The sequence below is a fragment of the Colias eurytheme genome, chromosome 9 (genome assembly GCF_061535395.1).
Source record: "Colias eurytheme isolate Ceu_HAF_F1 chromosome 9, ilColEury1 Martin Lab GWU primary, whole genome shotgun sequence".
Taxonomy (NCBI): Eukaryota; Metazoa; Arthropoda; class Insecta; order Lepidoptera; family Pieridae; genus Colias; species Colias eurytheme.
In genome coordinates, this window is record NC_142988.1 from 7304232 (window position 1) to 7321763 (window position 17532).

General features: G+C 34.5%; 1 protein-coding gene across 1 annotated transcript in view; it reads left to right on the plus strand.

Moving 5' to 3' along the window:
* Cpr (Cytochrome P450 reductase) overlaps nt 1–17532 on the plus strand; it is a 30743-nt gene that overhangs the window by 3291 nt on the left and 9920 nt on the right. The window contains exons 2-3 of the mRNA XM_090105807.1: nt 14703–14889; nt 15114–15263. Coding sequence (XP_089961933.1) covers nt 14703–14889; nt 15114–15263 — 337 coding nt within the window. The remainder of the gene's footprint in view (nt 1–14702; nt 14890–15113; nt 15264–17532) is intronic.

Here is a 17532-nt window from a genome sequence, read left to right on the forward strand (position 1 = left end):
TTGAACTGCCGCACGAGCCGAGCGAGCGAAGCGAGCGTGCCGCGGCAGCGGCCGGCGAGTGCCAGAAGCGACTTTAGGGCGATTCCCACTCAAACAAAAAAAAAAACTACGTAGGTTTAAACAACCTGTTTGTATTTTATTTATGTATCGTAAAATTTTTGTTATTATCAAATGCTATCTAAATTAAAATTACGAAGTGTCTAGTCGTCCGCTAAACGGATGAATAAAATAAATTAGTCGTCCGATTACCGGATGAATAAAATAATTTAATCGTCCGATTACCGGATGAATAAAATAATTTAATCGTCCGATTATTCGGATTACTAGATAACCTTTTAACACTAAAGCTAGTTGGGTTGGACTAAAGCAAAGGGGGCTCAGGACTTAGAAAATTTTTGATGGAGTTGGTGTCATTATAACACCTATTTATTATTGTTTTATCGTAAAGATTACGCTAATATAAGCATTAAGCATGTTTTATAGGAACAACTTTTCTCTAAAATCAAAAATGGCCGAGATATTCGCCCTCAATTCGTTAGGTTAGGTTTAGGTTAGGTTAGCCTTTGGGTTAGGTTAGGTTAGGTTTCTTAAAAAAAAAACTACACAGAAATAGGAGCCCCGCGAAGCGGGGCTCCGTCGACGCGCAAAAAAAATCAAGTTTAGGTTAGGTTAGCCGTTAGGTTAGGTTAGGTTAGGTTTCTTAAAAAAAGATACACAGAAATAGGAGCCCCGCGAAGCGGGGCTCCGTCGACGCGCAAAAAAAAATCAAGTTTAGGTTAGGTTTCTTAAAAAAAAAACTACACAGAAATAGGAGCCCCGCGAAGCGGGGCTCCGTCGACGCGCAAAAAAAAATCAAGTTTAGGTTAGGTTAGCCGTTAGGTTAGGTTAGGTTAGGTTTCTTAAAAAAAGATACACAGAAATAGGAGCCCCGCGAAGCGGGGCTCCGTCGACGCGCAAAAAAAAAATCAAGTTTAGGTTAGGTTAGGTTAGGTTTCTTAAAAAAAAAACTACACAGAAATAGGAGCCCCGCGAAGCGGGGCTCCGTCGACGCGCAAAAAAAAATCAAGTTTAGGTTAGGTTAGCCGTTAGGTTAGGTTAGGTTAGGTTTCTTAAAAAAAAAAACTACACAGAAATAGGAGCCCCGCTAAGCGGGGCTCCGTCGACGCGCAAAAAAATAAAATACCTCCTCCCCCCACAAAAAACCTATAATACGTGCGGCAGTTCTCTAAAGAATTATCGGACGATTAAATTATTTTATTCATCCGGTAATCGGACAACTAATTTATTTTATTCATCCGTTTAGCAGACGACTAGCGCTGTCCTTAAAATTATTTTTGACAAATTCATTTTAAAAATCACTTTCGAATTATATTTATTATCTACAATTGTGAACGCGTCATTTAACATTTATTATCTATAATGGCATGTCGTAAATACGTGGTAAATACAAACTTACATTTTTCAGGTACTTAATATAATTTAAGAAATTGTTATAAATAAATTAATAATACGGCATTATATTTAAAAATATTGCCTGTGTGCGAGATTACTAGAAGTTTTAATACGACAATGGTATAAAAGTGTCGTTTTTAGTACAATAATAACCTTAAAAATAATAATTTTCATTTTCGATTTTCACAAAAACTACGCATTTTTGTTGGAAAAGAAAAGCAGTTTGTTAAGAAAATCCACTACCAGCTATCGATTAAACAGCAAAAAATAATGAAATTCGGGGACATCGAATCAAATATTTAACCCAAATGGGAAATAAAACAATTGTGATTATTAATATTATGATGAAATCATTTATTCATATGTACATTCAAAATAATTGCGATTATTAAATCTGATGTAATTATTTGTTCATAAATATATAATTACAGATATTGCACTGCTAAATATTTACGTGGACACTATTTTTGGATGTTCTTAATTGTATATTATAAGTTATAACATTTAACTAAGTAATGCATTCGCATTGGGATGTACAATCTGATTAGAAAATAATGAGGACAACATATACAATTTATACAATCTTTCTGAAATATTGTTTCCTTCTGGGATTTCAATGTAGATTTACATCCGTAAACGGAACAGTTTTTGTGCGCCATAATAGAATATGTAAGTACCTAAGTATGTATAATAAAATTATTACACAAAAAATACGACTGTGTCGTCCTTTCGCGATAGTTAAGGGGGCGCATAAAGCAAAATAACCAATCTTCTATTAGATGATACGTGTAATATGCAAGACCAAATCTAAAAAATAAAATATATATCAAACTAGATGATATATTCAACGATTCTGTTTAATCAAAAACATAAAATATTAAAATTTACTCGATAAAAAAAAATCACCAAGTTAGCTCTAATTTTCACACTTTTACGTTTTCTACTTGACATGGTAATACTTATTATGATTTTTTTTTCATAAACAATTATATTAAAACATTTGCAAGATATTTGTCAGAGCATTTTGTGTAATTACTTTTAGTTTTGGTTTTATCTGCGATAAACCACTTTTATCGTGACAAAATCAAACGTTTATCTCGAGAAAAAAAGAGCGCCAAAAGTGGTTTATCGCAGATAAAACCAAAACTAAAAGTAATTACACAAAATGCTCTGACAAATATCTTGCAAATGTTTTAATATAATTGTTTATGAAAAAAAAATCATAATAAGTATTACCATGTCAAGTAGAAAACGTAAAAGTGTGAAAATTAGAGCTAACTTGGTGATTTTTTTTTATCGAGTAAATTTTAATATTTTATGTTTTTGATTAAACAGAATCGTTGAATATATCATCTAGTTTGATATATATTTTATTTTTTAGATTTGGTCTTGCATATTACACGTATCATCTAATAGAAGATTGGTTATTTTGCTTTATGCGCCCCCTTAATGCAAACTCAGCGTGATTGCATTAAGCGGCCCGCGTCGCCTGACCCCCGCCAGTTCCCCTCCGTTTCTCTGCACACGCTTAAGGCGAAGCGTTGAGGTGGGTACTACTGTCACTTCGCGCAAAACATCTGATTTTTCAAACTTAAAATGTCTTTATGTATCATACATTGCACTTGTAAGATAATACATACACACACATATTAAGAAAAAACACTATTTTTAACGTTCATGATATTTTTGATGTCATTTTTGTTATTTAAACTAGTTAAAAAACAGTTTAAAAAAGTTCTGTCTTGGACGTCCGTGTGTCTGTATGTGCGGATCCTTTTTAGGGTTCCGTAGCCAAAATGGCAAAAACGGAACCCTTATAGTTTCGTCATGTCCGTCTGTCCGTCTGTCCGTCTGTCCGTCTGTCACAGCCGATTTACTCGGAAACTATAAGTACTACAGTGATGAAATTTGATGGGAATATGTGTTGTATGAACCGCTACAAAAATATGACACTAAATAGTAAAAAAAAGAATTGGGGGTGGGGCCCCCCATACATGTAACTGAGGGATGAAATTTTTTTTTTCGATGTACATACCCGTGTGGGGTATCAATGGAAAGGTCTTTTAAAATGATATAAAGTTTTCTAAAAAACATTTTTCTTAAAGTGAACGGTTTTTGAGATATCAGCTCTCAAAGTCGTAAAAAGTATGTCCCCCCCCCTCTATTTTTATAACTACGGGGTATAAAATTCTAAAAAAAATAGAGGTGATGCATGCTAATTAACTCTTTCAACGATTTTTGGTTTGATCAAAGTATCTCTTATAGTTTTTGAGATAGGTTGATTTAACTGTAATTTATTATATTTGCTGCTACGGAACCCTTTGTGCGCGAGCCCGACTCGCACTTGGCCGGTTTTATTCTTGTTAACACGATAGCGACCGAAATACTTTACTAATCGAGTCTTTTTTTTTCTCTTACGCTTGAGTATGCTCAGGAATAGAACCCTTTCATTTTTCAGGGTCTGATTCGATGTGGTTTAATTGTTATTAAATAAACAAAAATAATAATTAATAAATATTTATTTAAAAAAAATTATGAGGCGTGCACTTTTGGTTCGAAACTATTTCCTAATTACAATAAAATAAAAATAGTAGAAATTACACTATTTAAATATCAAAACATTGCTACAGTTAGACTTTATGAAAACACTAAGTTTTCATTGCTGCATTTAAATATGAAAACAATCAATAGATATTACTATAACATTATTGTAATATCTTTGCTGTGGTACTTTAAAATACTCATATAACATATTACTACACGAGTTACAAGGACACAATCGATAATTCGATATATTAAGCATGTCTATTTTTACGATGACAATCGTTCCGTCACATATTCACCCGAGGGTTATCAAGAAATGATCACTTTCAAGGGTCTCGTGCACGTTATCACTAAATTGTGTAATGTCGTTCCACTTTTAAACATTCTTCTACATATGATAATTTAGCTGTAGTCTTGTCTAAATTTTATTTAGTAATTAATTAATTATTAATAATTGTAGTCCCGCTACCTGGTGCGTATTGTAATTATCTCGTAAGGCTATTCGTCAGCTGACTCTCGAGGATAATAAATGAACGCAAGAAAATCCTATTCATTATCATTATCATCATCATTAGCCCATATACGTTCCCACTGCTGGGACACGGGCCTTCTATGAGGGTACAGGTCATAATCCACCACGCTGGCCAAGTGCGGGTTGGCGGATCACACAATATGTCGTCGAACTTTTAATGTCTTAGTAACATGTCGGTTTCCACCTAAAATCCTATTGCATAAGGATAATTAAATAAGAACAAGGTCTGATTGGTATTTCCATAATACACTGGTCATCAAAAAAATCGACCCACCTACACTATGTTTGCTATTTATCGATTATTTCACAAATAAGTCGTCTTAGATTGTTGTATTTTCTTGTAAGGGTCTGATAACATGCTAATCATTATGTTTGTCGAAAATTTTACTGCACTTAAAGATTCTTAACAAATTTTTATACAGAAATACTGTACAGGGTTGATTTGACGGTTTACGGCGGGACAAATTATGCCCGTGTTCCCAGTTCAAAAATGACTTTTTTGGGATCTCTTGTTCATAACGTTAAGTTTAATAATTGATGCTGTAGTTTTGATAAATTTTGTCTCAATATAATGGATACTACTCTAGCTGAGGGGGCCCAAACTGTGGCTCTACTAAAACAGGGGTTATGTCAACTTGCCGTGGCTAAAAAGTAAAATCTGAGCTGTTTTGCAGTTCGATGAGTTTACCAAAGGTTTCTAGAGAATGGGCAGTATCGATGAAAATATTGATCTGCAAGAAATAGGGCGGCAACTCAAAGGGACGACCCCTAGATAATGTAATCAACTCTACAAAATCGACATCTGTCTGGTGTAGATCTCTAGTGACGCCTGCGTGAAGATAAGGAGGTGGGTATAAATGACAGAACTGTTAGAAGAAGACTTTAGGAGTAGAACCTAAGACCACACAAGCCAGAAACAGGACCACAATCAGCCACAGCTCATCGACAAACCAGACTTCAATTGACTCGAAATCACGTAAACTGGACTATAGGCCAATGGGAGACAGTACTTTTGAGTGACAAGATGCGAATGACTTTATATGGTGCTGATAGACGTCTTTATGTCATGCGATGACCAGATGAACGATTTGTTCAGTGCTAGGTAAGAGAAACGGTCGATTATGATGGAGGCTCTGCAAAAGTTCTAGAGTGGCATTTCTTTGACAAGACGCACGGAGCTTGATGATAAAAAAATGCTCATTAAATGCTGTTCAATACATTACCGAGGTTTTGGACTATCATATGGTGTAATATGCCGGCTGTATCTGCAAAAACTTTGAGTCTATGCATGATAATGCTCGGAAACACGTAGAGCGAATCGTGATCCAGTATTTAGAAGAGGTCCGCATTAGAGTTACACTCTGGTTAGCAAAAAGTCTCGATTTGAAACCTACAGAGCACATGTGGGACAATTAAAAAATAAAGCTTAGAGCTCGTAATTCAGCCCCTACAACAATAGGAGACCTGAAAACCGCCATGAGGGAAGAATGATAACGAATTCCTCAAGAGACCATCAAAATCTTGATTATTTCTTTAAAATGGTGAACGCAGGCTATCATTCCAGAAATAAGAGAAAGTACTGAGTATAAATTCGAAGAAAACATGATCATAAGTTTCATGATTACAAAATAAACTGCATTTGAAAATTAATAAAGAAAAAGCTGAAAATTGAGGATTTTGATCTTTCTTCGAAATTGACAATTATTTTTATGATGTTAATGATTTTATGTGTTTATATTCGTGTAAATATGCTTGTTTGATTAATCAGTTCAGTTTCCAAACAAATTTTTTCTTTAGTTTGTGAGAAAACCGCAATTTTCCGTAAAAATGCAGGTGGGTCGATTTTTTTGATGACCAGTGTATATTAACTTGGCTTAATTTATTGCACGCCTCATAAGCGAAGCGTTGAGGTGGGTACTACTGTCACTTCGCGCAAAACATCTGATTTTTCAAACTTAAAATGTCTTTATGTATCATACATTGCACTTGTAAGATAATACATACACACACATATTAAGAAAAAACACTATTTTTAACGTTCATGATATTTTTGTTGTCATTTTTGTTATTTAAACTAGTTAAAAAACAGTTTAAAAAAGTTCTGTCTTGGACGTCCGTGTGTCTGTATGTGCGGATCCTTTTTCTTGTTAACACGATAGCGACCGAAATACTTTACTAATCGAGTCTTTTTTTTTCTCTTACGCTTGAGTATGCTCAGGAATAGAACCCTTTCATTTTTCAGGGTCTGATTCGATGTGGTTTAATTGTTATTAAATAAACAAAAATAATAATTAATAAATATTTATTAAAAAAAAATTATGAGGCGTGCACTTTTGGATTTTCCAAATTATTTTACTTTTTGAACATCTTCATATACATTTTAAGTGTTTCTATAGCTCAGGTATTCTGATGTATAATCGTAAAGTTTCATCTAAATTCGCCCAGTTATTTTTTCGAGAGAGTAACAAACATAAGTATCCATCCTCAGAAACTTTGTATTTATAATATTATGTGTGTATGAAAATGATCAATGATGACGATACATCGATGGTGATTTTTTTAAAGGCTGTACCTATACATATAAATATACTTACAGCATATATTACATGAACGTTTGAACGCGGAAGCTACTTTCAGTAACTTAATGCACGTCAGAGATTTCAAATAGGAACGTAATGCGTAATTGCAAACTTGCAAACATTTATATTGTTTACTAGCAATGCCCTGCGGTTTCACCCGCATAGATAGCGATATCGTAAATCGTTACAGTGAAAAGTCTACTATAGGTCGGACTATAGGTTAAATTTTTAATCACATGAAAATCACCTTTACCCCGTCCCGCACTACGGCCTTTTTTTTTTGTTTTAGTTGGGAAATCTTTCATAGATACCCACGGCCTCCGGGGGAGGGGCCGTGGGTTATGTCGGATTCCTACCGACCAAAACCCCACTGTGTTCCGTCAAGACGCATATTGGTAGAATTCCTCCGTGACCCCCGCACTACGGCCTGCTCGAACAGTATACCTACTATTTTCTGTAGATTGACACTTTTAAAATTCGTTATATCTTTTGAATGGAATATTCAATTCTTTTCATTTAAAAAGTATTTTGCTGGTATTGAAACAGTCTATAATAAAACATCATTTAATGGGATAAGGATTAATATATGTGTATGGATAACATGGTTTGATTACTGTCGGCACTTCTATTTACTTTGAAAACGTAAAAAAGTTGTTGTAGTAACATAAATACTGAAGATGGACATATGGTATCGCGGACTTTCTTGTAGATATTGATCCATTCTATAATACCGTAGAACATTTTTTGTTCTATCTTCAATAGATTCCGCAGCGCACGCGATGACAGAAGTTTTATTGAGGATTTTTTTACACCTTGGGTTACATTATTGCATTTTTGGTAAGGATCTCTAATTTTTTTGAAAATGCAATATAGCCTATGTTGCTCAGTAAAGATGCAGCTTTCTAATGGTGAAAGAATTTTTGAAATCGGTCCAGTAGTTTATGCGTGAAAACCATACATACATACATACATACATACTTACAAACTTTTCCTCTTTATAATATTAGTATAGATAAGTACGTATATCATAGAGCTAGCGCGCACGAGCAACTTTGTCTCCGCAACTATTTTGTCTCTCCCATCAATTGTATGGGGAGTTGCGTCGCTACGTGCGCGCACTTTCATACTAGCCCATGGGTGGAGAGACAAAATAGTTGCGGAGACAAAGTTGCTCGTGCGCGCACTGTCTTATGCTAGGCGTCCATTAGAGGCGGATCGGGCCGGGCCGCATCGCAACGGGCCGTCTCTAATGGACGCGCTGTTTGCTCCTGCGTCCACCTGTACGGGGCGCGGCGGACCGCCTAGGCGGATTTTCTCGCCGCTCACATCCGCCTGCCTGCGTCCACTAGACGGGTCGGGGCGGGCCGGGCCGCAGCGCTCCGCCGGCAGAAATCCGCCTGCGAAGCGATATCCGCCAATGCGTTGCGGCCCGATCCGTCGCTAATGGACGATGTTTCATACAAAACATAGGCCGGCGTATTTTTGCGTTGCGATGCGGCCCGGCCCGATCCGCCTAGTGGACGCCAGCCATTATATTATGTACATGCATATTGCTTTAACTATACGTCTAATATACATACTAGCATCGCGATCGTCACTAATTGTCGAAATATGTACTATTAAGCTACAAGGTATAAAAAATATTTAATGCAATAAAAATGAGAAGTAGTATTAAAAATAAGCTAAGTATATACGTATATAGGTAGGTCAAATTGTTGTTAATTTTTGCTCATAAGTCGTTAATTACGAAAGCCTGTTAGGCTATCAGTTATCACAGAATACCTTATAGCTAGTCCCAATGAGACTGTCTCATACTTTCATACACATAACACAATATAAGTTGTCACGCGACTTGTATTTAACTTACCAACAATACGCTAAATTCTCTATTAGGTACACCCAATAATAGGGCTCAATGGATTCGATTTAATTTTGTTACATTTGACCATTTTTGGCCAACTCATATCCTGAATTATTTTTCCCGTTGTTTAACAATTATTAAATTTTCAACTTCCGGTTTTCACCACCGTTTTCACGAGATAAAATATGGTAAACTTATGATGTATAAATCAAAACAGATAGGAAGCAGATTAGACCAGCACCAGGGCCATTAATTTTTGAAACAAAAAAAAATAGTAGTAGGATGAATCATGAAACCCATTAGAAAAGGAGGGGAATGTGATAAAAATTAAAGGAAAAATAAATTACAGACAATCCGAGTTCGGGGAGTGGGAGGGGGGGGTCTTCTAATGCTAAAAAATGGTTTCTCTTGATTTTCGACAAAACTACAAGTCCTATGGAAAAAAGTTCAATGGCAAAGTTGTAGGTAATAAAAAGTTCTACAACTTTTTAATTCGCAATTTTTTTCATAAAAGGAGGGGCCTTTTCTAATGGGTTTCATCCTACTACTTACTATATTTTTTAGGTTTTTATCATTTTATAAGGGATTGGCCCTGGTGTTGATTACTTACTTACTTACTTCAACGGCGCAACGACCCAAAGAGGATCTTGGCCTCCGACACCAAAAGTTTCCAGGTTTCGCGCCTAAGCGCCCTGGTGTTGAGGTCTTCTACTTGGAGGATGTCCAGATCTTTTTGGACTTCGTCTCTCCAACGGTGACGAGGTCGGCCGACGGGGCGCCTACCGATCGGCTTGCTCATGTACACCCTCTTCGCAGCGCGATCGTTTGGCATCCTTTCTAGGTGACCGATCCATCGAAGGCGAGCAGCTTTTGTCTCACCAATAATGTTGGGTTCACGGATGAGATCTTCGATGTCTAGATTTTTCCTCATTCTCCAAGTTCCCTCATCAGATTTTGTAGGTCCTAAGATTTTCCGATAGATTTTCCTTTCCGCAACTAAGAGCTTCTGTTCTTCTTTCTGGCTTAGTGTCCACGATTCGCACCCATACATTAGGATTGGTCTAATAATGGTTTTATAGATTTTGACCTTTGTTTTCCTGCTTATAATCTTGGACACAAGGATTTTATGGAGCGCTGCTGAGCATCTTAGTGCGTTTTGGATGCGGATATCTATTTCGGCTTCTCGGCGGTTAGTATCCGTAACTGTGCAACCTAGATATTTAAAGGAGTCTGTTCCTAGGTATGTAGTATCTCCGGTTACCAGATTTTTCCTACAAACTCTAGTATCTTTGTATCTTTTCATATGTAGGTATTCCGTTTTTTCCCCGCTTATCTTAAGGCCAATCTTAAGACCTTCCGATTCTAGTGTCTTAGCCATTAACGTAAGATCTTGTTCACGTTGTCCTAGAAGCGCTAGATCGTCAGCGTATCCAATAACTTTGTGATTGCCGTTGAGCTCAATACCACCCTCAAGTATCAGGATTTTTCTAATAAGGTATTCTAGAGCAAGATTGAACAGAATTGGTGAAAGTGCATCTCCTTGTTTTAGCCCAGTGGTGACTTCAAATACATCAGTAAAGCCTCGACAAACCTTGACTTTCATTTTGCTGGTTTCGGTAGCTACTTTTACCATTCTTACCAGTTTTTCAGGGATTTGGAAAAGTCTCAAGATGTTATAGAGTGAATCCCTGTCGACGCTGTCATATGCTTTGATAAAGTCCACAAATAGGATGTGAAGGCTCTGTGCATACTCCCACCTTTTCTCCATAATCTGTCTCAAGAGAAAGATTTGGTCAGTTGTGCTACGGTTTTTTCGAAAGCCGCATTGATAATCTCCCAAGATTTTCTCTGTGTAAGGTTCTAGGCGACCCAGTATAATATACGAGAGTACTTTATAAGCCGTAGGCAATATCGCTATTCCTCTGTAGTTAGAGCATTTTCTTCGGGAGCCTTTTTTGTGAACTGGGCATATCACACCTAGGTTCCATTCATCCGGTTGTTTCTCTTCCTTCCATATCTTAGTAATAAGCTCGTACATTTTGGAGGTTGTTATATCTTCACCGTACTTCCACAGTTCACCTGGAATACCGTCAGCTCCAGGGGCTTTGTTGTTTTTAAGTCTGGATATTGCCTTTCGCACTTCTATTGGACTTATCTCGTTTATAAGAGTATCATTATTTTCTATCACTTCAGTGATGGGGCTCCCTGCTACTGGGCAATTCAGTAAGGTCTTAAAGTATTGTTGCCACTCTTCTTTGGTGTTGATAGTCGGTAGATATTATGGTAATGGGTGCGGTTTTATTAACGAATGTATGATTTTCTTAAGTTTTAAATTTGAAAACGCGACTTACAATTTTTTTTTTAATTCTTCAATAAAACTTAACAATCGACAAGGAAGCATTTTTTAAACCACAAATACGGTACGTTCTTAGTAAATAAAAACTGTTTTTTTTTCTTATTAATAATAAGTACTTACTTGTAACATATGAATGAAACCTTGAGATACGAATAATATTACATGTCCGTAATATAATATTTTAAAATAAAAGATTTTAAATTCTTTTAGATGTGATTTTTATTGTTGTTGCAGTATATAAAAAATACAAAAAAAGGTCTGACGACCCTAATTCAAAGAACAAATTGTTTTACATTGAATACGATAGGTACTAAAAGCGAGTTAATCCGTTCAAAATTTATTGTGTGGTTCTCGAAAAAAATTGACAAAAAAATAGTTCTAGTAAGTTCAACGTGTTTTTTAATTTTTATACATAACAACGGCAATTTTAGATTATTTATAAAAACGAAATAAGTATGTTATTTTTTATCTTAAACTAGCTGTCCCGGCGAACTTTGTACCGCCCGGGCCCTGTCAATTGTAGTAAACACGGAATAAGATTGAAGAAGATTATGCCAATTGTAATACAATGTACATTATCATATTATTATTTTTATACTTAGATCATTAAGTTACTTGATGATCTAAGTTTTTATACATACCTACCTACATAGTTCTGCATTAAAAATTTGTTTGTGAACTTTATGAATCTTTAATTAAAATCTTTAATTTTAATTAAAGATTCATAAAGTTCACAAACAAACTAAAGTGTTATCAATGCTTACAATACAAGCTTACATACAAGCATATTATTTTATGTAAGAATTGTAGTAACTAAACATGGAATAAGATTGAAGAAGATTATGCCAATTGTAATACAATGCCAATTTAAAATTACTTACAGTTCTGATACAGAAAAGATTTTTTTTATTCAAAACTAAGGCGAATGGCGGCTTTATTAAAATTACAGAAGACCTTCAGACACTGTATTTGTTTTCCCGCCTTCGGCCTTGCTTACCGTAGACATGCTCAACTTCTGATGAATATAAATTATATTATAAACTGCCATTATAATTGAAAATAGACTTTTTATTAAGTTTTATATAATGAAATAATAAATATCTAATATAATAATTTAGATTATGAAGGAGGTACAACATAACTTACACATATTATGTTGTAATACTAATTTGCTATTAAATATATTTTAACTCAAAAATGGAGCATTTTTGTAAATTTTCTAAAAAAATCTTAGAGAAAGTGTAAGAAATGTTATAGTATGCTATATTCGTGATCTACTCAATAAGTTTTTTCATTTGATACCCCACACGGCATGTTTTGGAAATTCTTATTTTTTTCTTTGTATGCCATATTTAATTACCGGGGTGGGGGGAGGGGGACCAAAAAGCTGGTTGGCAACATCTGTCTAGGATCTATATTATTAGATCTATTTATAGATCTATATTATCCATTATTTGTCGTAAAAAGTAAATGACAAAAAAAGTTATTGTGGGTTATCCATAAGAGATAGACATATACCATCGCGGACTTTTCTGTAGACCTTTTCAATGTGTACAATACTTAGTACATTATTTTGATAAAACTCGTAGGGTTCAGCCTGCGTTTGCAATATAAGCGGAAAAAATGTAATTATTTACGACATCACATTAGAAAACTCAAAAATAACAGTACTTCTCCACTATTTAATGGATGTTATTATACATATAAACCTTCCTCTTGAATCACTCTATTTATTAAAAAAAACCGCATCAAAATCTGTTGCGTAGTTTCAAAGATTAAAGCGTACAAAGGGACATAGGGATATAGGGACATAGGGACAGGGAAAGTGACTTTGTTTTATACTATGTAGTGATGATAATATTATTAAGGGCCGATTTTTCAATGCTCGGATAAAACTTATCCGTCCAATAAAGTACACAATAATATTAAAATGTCATATAAACTGTCAAATACGGGCAATTAGAATACGTTTTTAAAATGGTAATTACTAGCTTTCCACCCGCGGCTTCGCCCGCGCAGTCAAAGAAAAACCCACATAATTCCCGTTCCCGTGGGATTTCCGGGATAAAACCGATACTACGTCCCGGGCTAAAAAGTAGCCTATGTCCTTTCTCGGGTATCAAAATATCTCTATACCAAATTTCATGCAAATTGGTTCAGTAGTTAAGGCGTGATTGAGTAACAGACAGACAGACAGAGTTACTTTCGCATTTATAATATTAGTATGGATTAGGCGAATAAGTTTTATCCAAGCATTGAAAAATCGGCCCTAATTATTAATACAGATTTTTTATTTTATTTTTTACGCATTATGTAGTTACAGGGCTTTCGATATCAGTTTAAAGTTTTTTTTTATATCTGAAATTGTAGATATTGTAGACTACAATAGTTACGGAATAATCGCCTGTGCACACTTAACGATTACACCCTGTCAGGTATATCGACTAGGTAGCCAGTCAAAATTTTTTTTAATCGATTTTTTGGAAACATCAATTAAATAGCTGTTTTAAATACGTTACTCAAAACATTAATTTTATGTGCATATATTTTGTTATTTGCAGATAACGGAACTTTAGACGAAAAACGAAAAACAGCTTAAGTAAAAAGTGTATTTTTTAAATCTTGTGATATCCATATTATATACCTTACCAAGTTACCAGTCATAATTATTAATAACATTATACCTAGATGATGTAATGATAAAATATGCATATAACTAACCTAAAAACATAACATTGATAGCGATATTTTCAGTTGACATAACCCCACGTATAACACTCCGCTGTTACGTTAACACTACAAACACTCGATTATTGTCTTTTAATAAACTAGTCCTTGTCCCGGCTTCCCCAGGGTTGTGCCGGGACAAAAAAAAATGTATAGCCGATGAAAATCTATTTACAATAACAATTTAATCGACAGATCGAGCGGTTTTAAGTCAAATCCAAGTAGACCTCGACGATAAATCCTTCCTCATTATTTACTTATAATATTAGTATAGTTTGAGCCAATTTATCTACATTCTACACTAACATCACATTACTAAATAGGACATAGTTACTTCGAATATCTTATACAGGTAACAGGAAAGATATGTACTTATTATATGTACATATAATTTAGATAATAGATATCTTTGAAGGTATTATACATATATTGTGTTGCGTGTAGTGTCAGCTCATAATTATTGTACTAACTTTAGTGTTCCTGGAACATACTTCTCTTAATCTATCTCTAATCTCTATGTTGATATCAAAAGGAGTTGTCCATGTTCAATGTCATAAACTAATTCAAATTAGTTTATAACCATGAATAAATAAGTTTATACAAAATATCTAGATGTTTTGTAATAATTTAACGATGTTAATCTTGTTCTAGGCCTGCTGGATCCATACAGGTTACAGAGAACTCTTTTATAAAGAAACTGCAATCGTCTGGCAGAAGTCTTGTAGTATTTTATGGGTCACAGACGGGTACCGGTGAAGAGTTCGCAGGCCGACTTGCCAAGGAAGGCATACGATACAAGATGAAGGGAATGGTCGCAGATCCAGAGGAATGTGATATGGTTTGTACAGTACTTTTTATGTATTATCTTATTTTAAATAGAAAACGTCAAATATATACCTACCTACTATGTATAAATAATTAATACTTTAATTTAATCAGTGTTGATTTGCTTGTTTGTATTTATAAATTAATTATAATGATGACAATACATATCACAATTTAAACAAGCGTCACATTTATAATAGCGCGAGCGTGAATAATAATGTATAATTTTCCTTTTAGGAAGAGTTAACGAAATTAAGGGATATACCAAATTCTCTCGCCGTTTTTTGTGTAGCAACATACGGTGAAGGAGACCCCACAGATAATGCTATGGACTTTTATGAATGGTTGAAGAACGGAGAGCCAGAGTTGACAGGATTAAACTATGCTGTAAGTAGAATTTATATTTATGAATTGTTTGGACAATTTTAATGTTTCAACAATTTTAACGAACAAAACATTATTGCTTTGAATGCAAAAAACAAGCAAAAAAACAGTATATCTATTTTTAGCTCTAATAATGAGCACGTTAGATAATTTAAATTTTAATTAATAACTAGCGGTCCGCCCCGGCTTCGCCCGTGGTACATGTTTACGTTTTCTCTACATAAGAACCATCCTCGTACTTCAAGGAATATAATAAAAAAAGAATTATCGAAATCGGTTCAGCCGTTCTCGAGTTATGCGCTTACCAACACATTTTGCGATTCATTTTTATATATAAGAATTACTACCTAGTAATTATTGTATCTTGTACTTTTCTCAGACGAAACACACAAGGTAGTCTATTGTATTTGTAACTGTATACTTATAATATTCGGTGGATATTTCATACAAACAACATACTTATAGCAATCGTTGGATTGCGCAAGGGTTATTATATTATTATTCAATTGACGTAGCAACGTTGAGGGGCTAAGACTGGAAAAGGGGACTGCTGCAGTGCCGAATAGAATAGCGCTATTTTTATTGTATAACTAGCGGTCCGCCCCGGCTTCGCTCGTGATATATATTTACGCCTTCTCTCCATAAGAGCCATCCTCGTACTTGAAGGAATATAATAAATAAAGAATTATCGAAATCGGTCCACCCGTTCACGCGTGATGCCGTGACCAAGGAAAACGGGTTACATTTTTATACACATACATATATAAATATTACTAAGCTTACCCGCTTACATACATAGTACTAGAACTTACATAGTATTAGAATACATAGTACACTACTAGCTTTTCGCCTGGGGCTCCCGGCGTGTTCTAAGTAGATATTAAATTGCTCATGGGAAAGAGGTGTTTGACCGCAGGTCACATAATTTGAAAAGTAGCCAATACCTACTCTAGCCTCCAGATATAAATTCATACAATTAAATGACTTCATTGCAATGTGAAAGAAAGATAAACAAATAAACTCAGGCTTTTAAATTTTAATATAAGTAAGGATAAAAATTATTTAAGGTACATTTTTTTAAATATAGTTATTAGTTACCTACTCACTTATTAATTACTAGCTTTCCACCCGCAGCTTCGCCCGCGCAGTCGAAAAGAAAAACCCGCATAGTTCTCGTGGGATTTCCGGGATAAACCTATTCCATTTCCCGGGGTAAAAAGTAGCCTATGTCCTTTATCGGGTATCAAAATATCTCTATACCAAATTTCATGCAAATTGGTTCAGTAGATAAGGCGTGATTGAGTAACAGACAGACAGACAGAGTTACTTTCGCATTAACAATATTATAGTATGGATTAATCATTAAAATACCTGTTAAAATTATATTACGTATTTATCCTATCGTATTAAGTAAAATATACATATGTACATAATATAATATATGACTTATAAATGGGGAAATACGCAAGCAAAATGTACTTGTACGTAATTTATTACTTATGTACTATTACTTAGCATATTTACTTATTTAGTAGATGTAGTTAAGGTCAACTTGGTCGTCCTGTCTATTTTTTTTCTGTACATAGGTAGGTACTTATTTATTAACTATGCCCACTTAAATAATAATAAGTAGCTAATAATGTACCTTTGAAATATGAGTACATATTTATTTACGTATTTGGTAGAAAAAAAAACATTAAACAACTTCAACCAAATTAAAAAAAATCCCTTTAAAAAGTTTTAGGTATAACAATATTAAAATTTCTGGTCGGGTATATCATACATAGTATTATTTTATTATAATACATAAGTAAAATTTAAATATGATCGCAGGTCCAAAGTCTAGATTATGTAACCTGTAAAAATAATATCTATCTTTTGCGCTTAAGTGTACAGTTTATCAGCTCAATTTTTATTCGTAACATCGAATACTGTATACATTTTTACTTGCAAGTCAAACTTGCAAATAAAATTAACTGCCTTACTTTTCAATTACAACAATATGTATATTATTAGTTGTCGGTTAAGTGAATAATACTGAACTCGTACGAGTTTATCATATTACGATACCCAAACTACATAATATGTATACATATAGGAACAAAAATCACAAGCATGTTACGTAAACTAAAAATATTTTATGCTCCTAATACCATAGTACATACCAGTTGCAGTATTACCTATAGTAAATTACACAATTAGTTTTCCTCGTGCAAGCGTGTTTTAAGATTCATGCTTACGTTTTTACGTCCACGTCATCCAGTGGAATTCA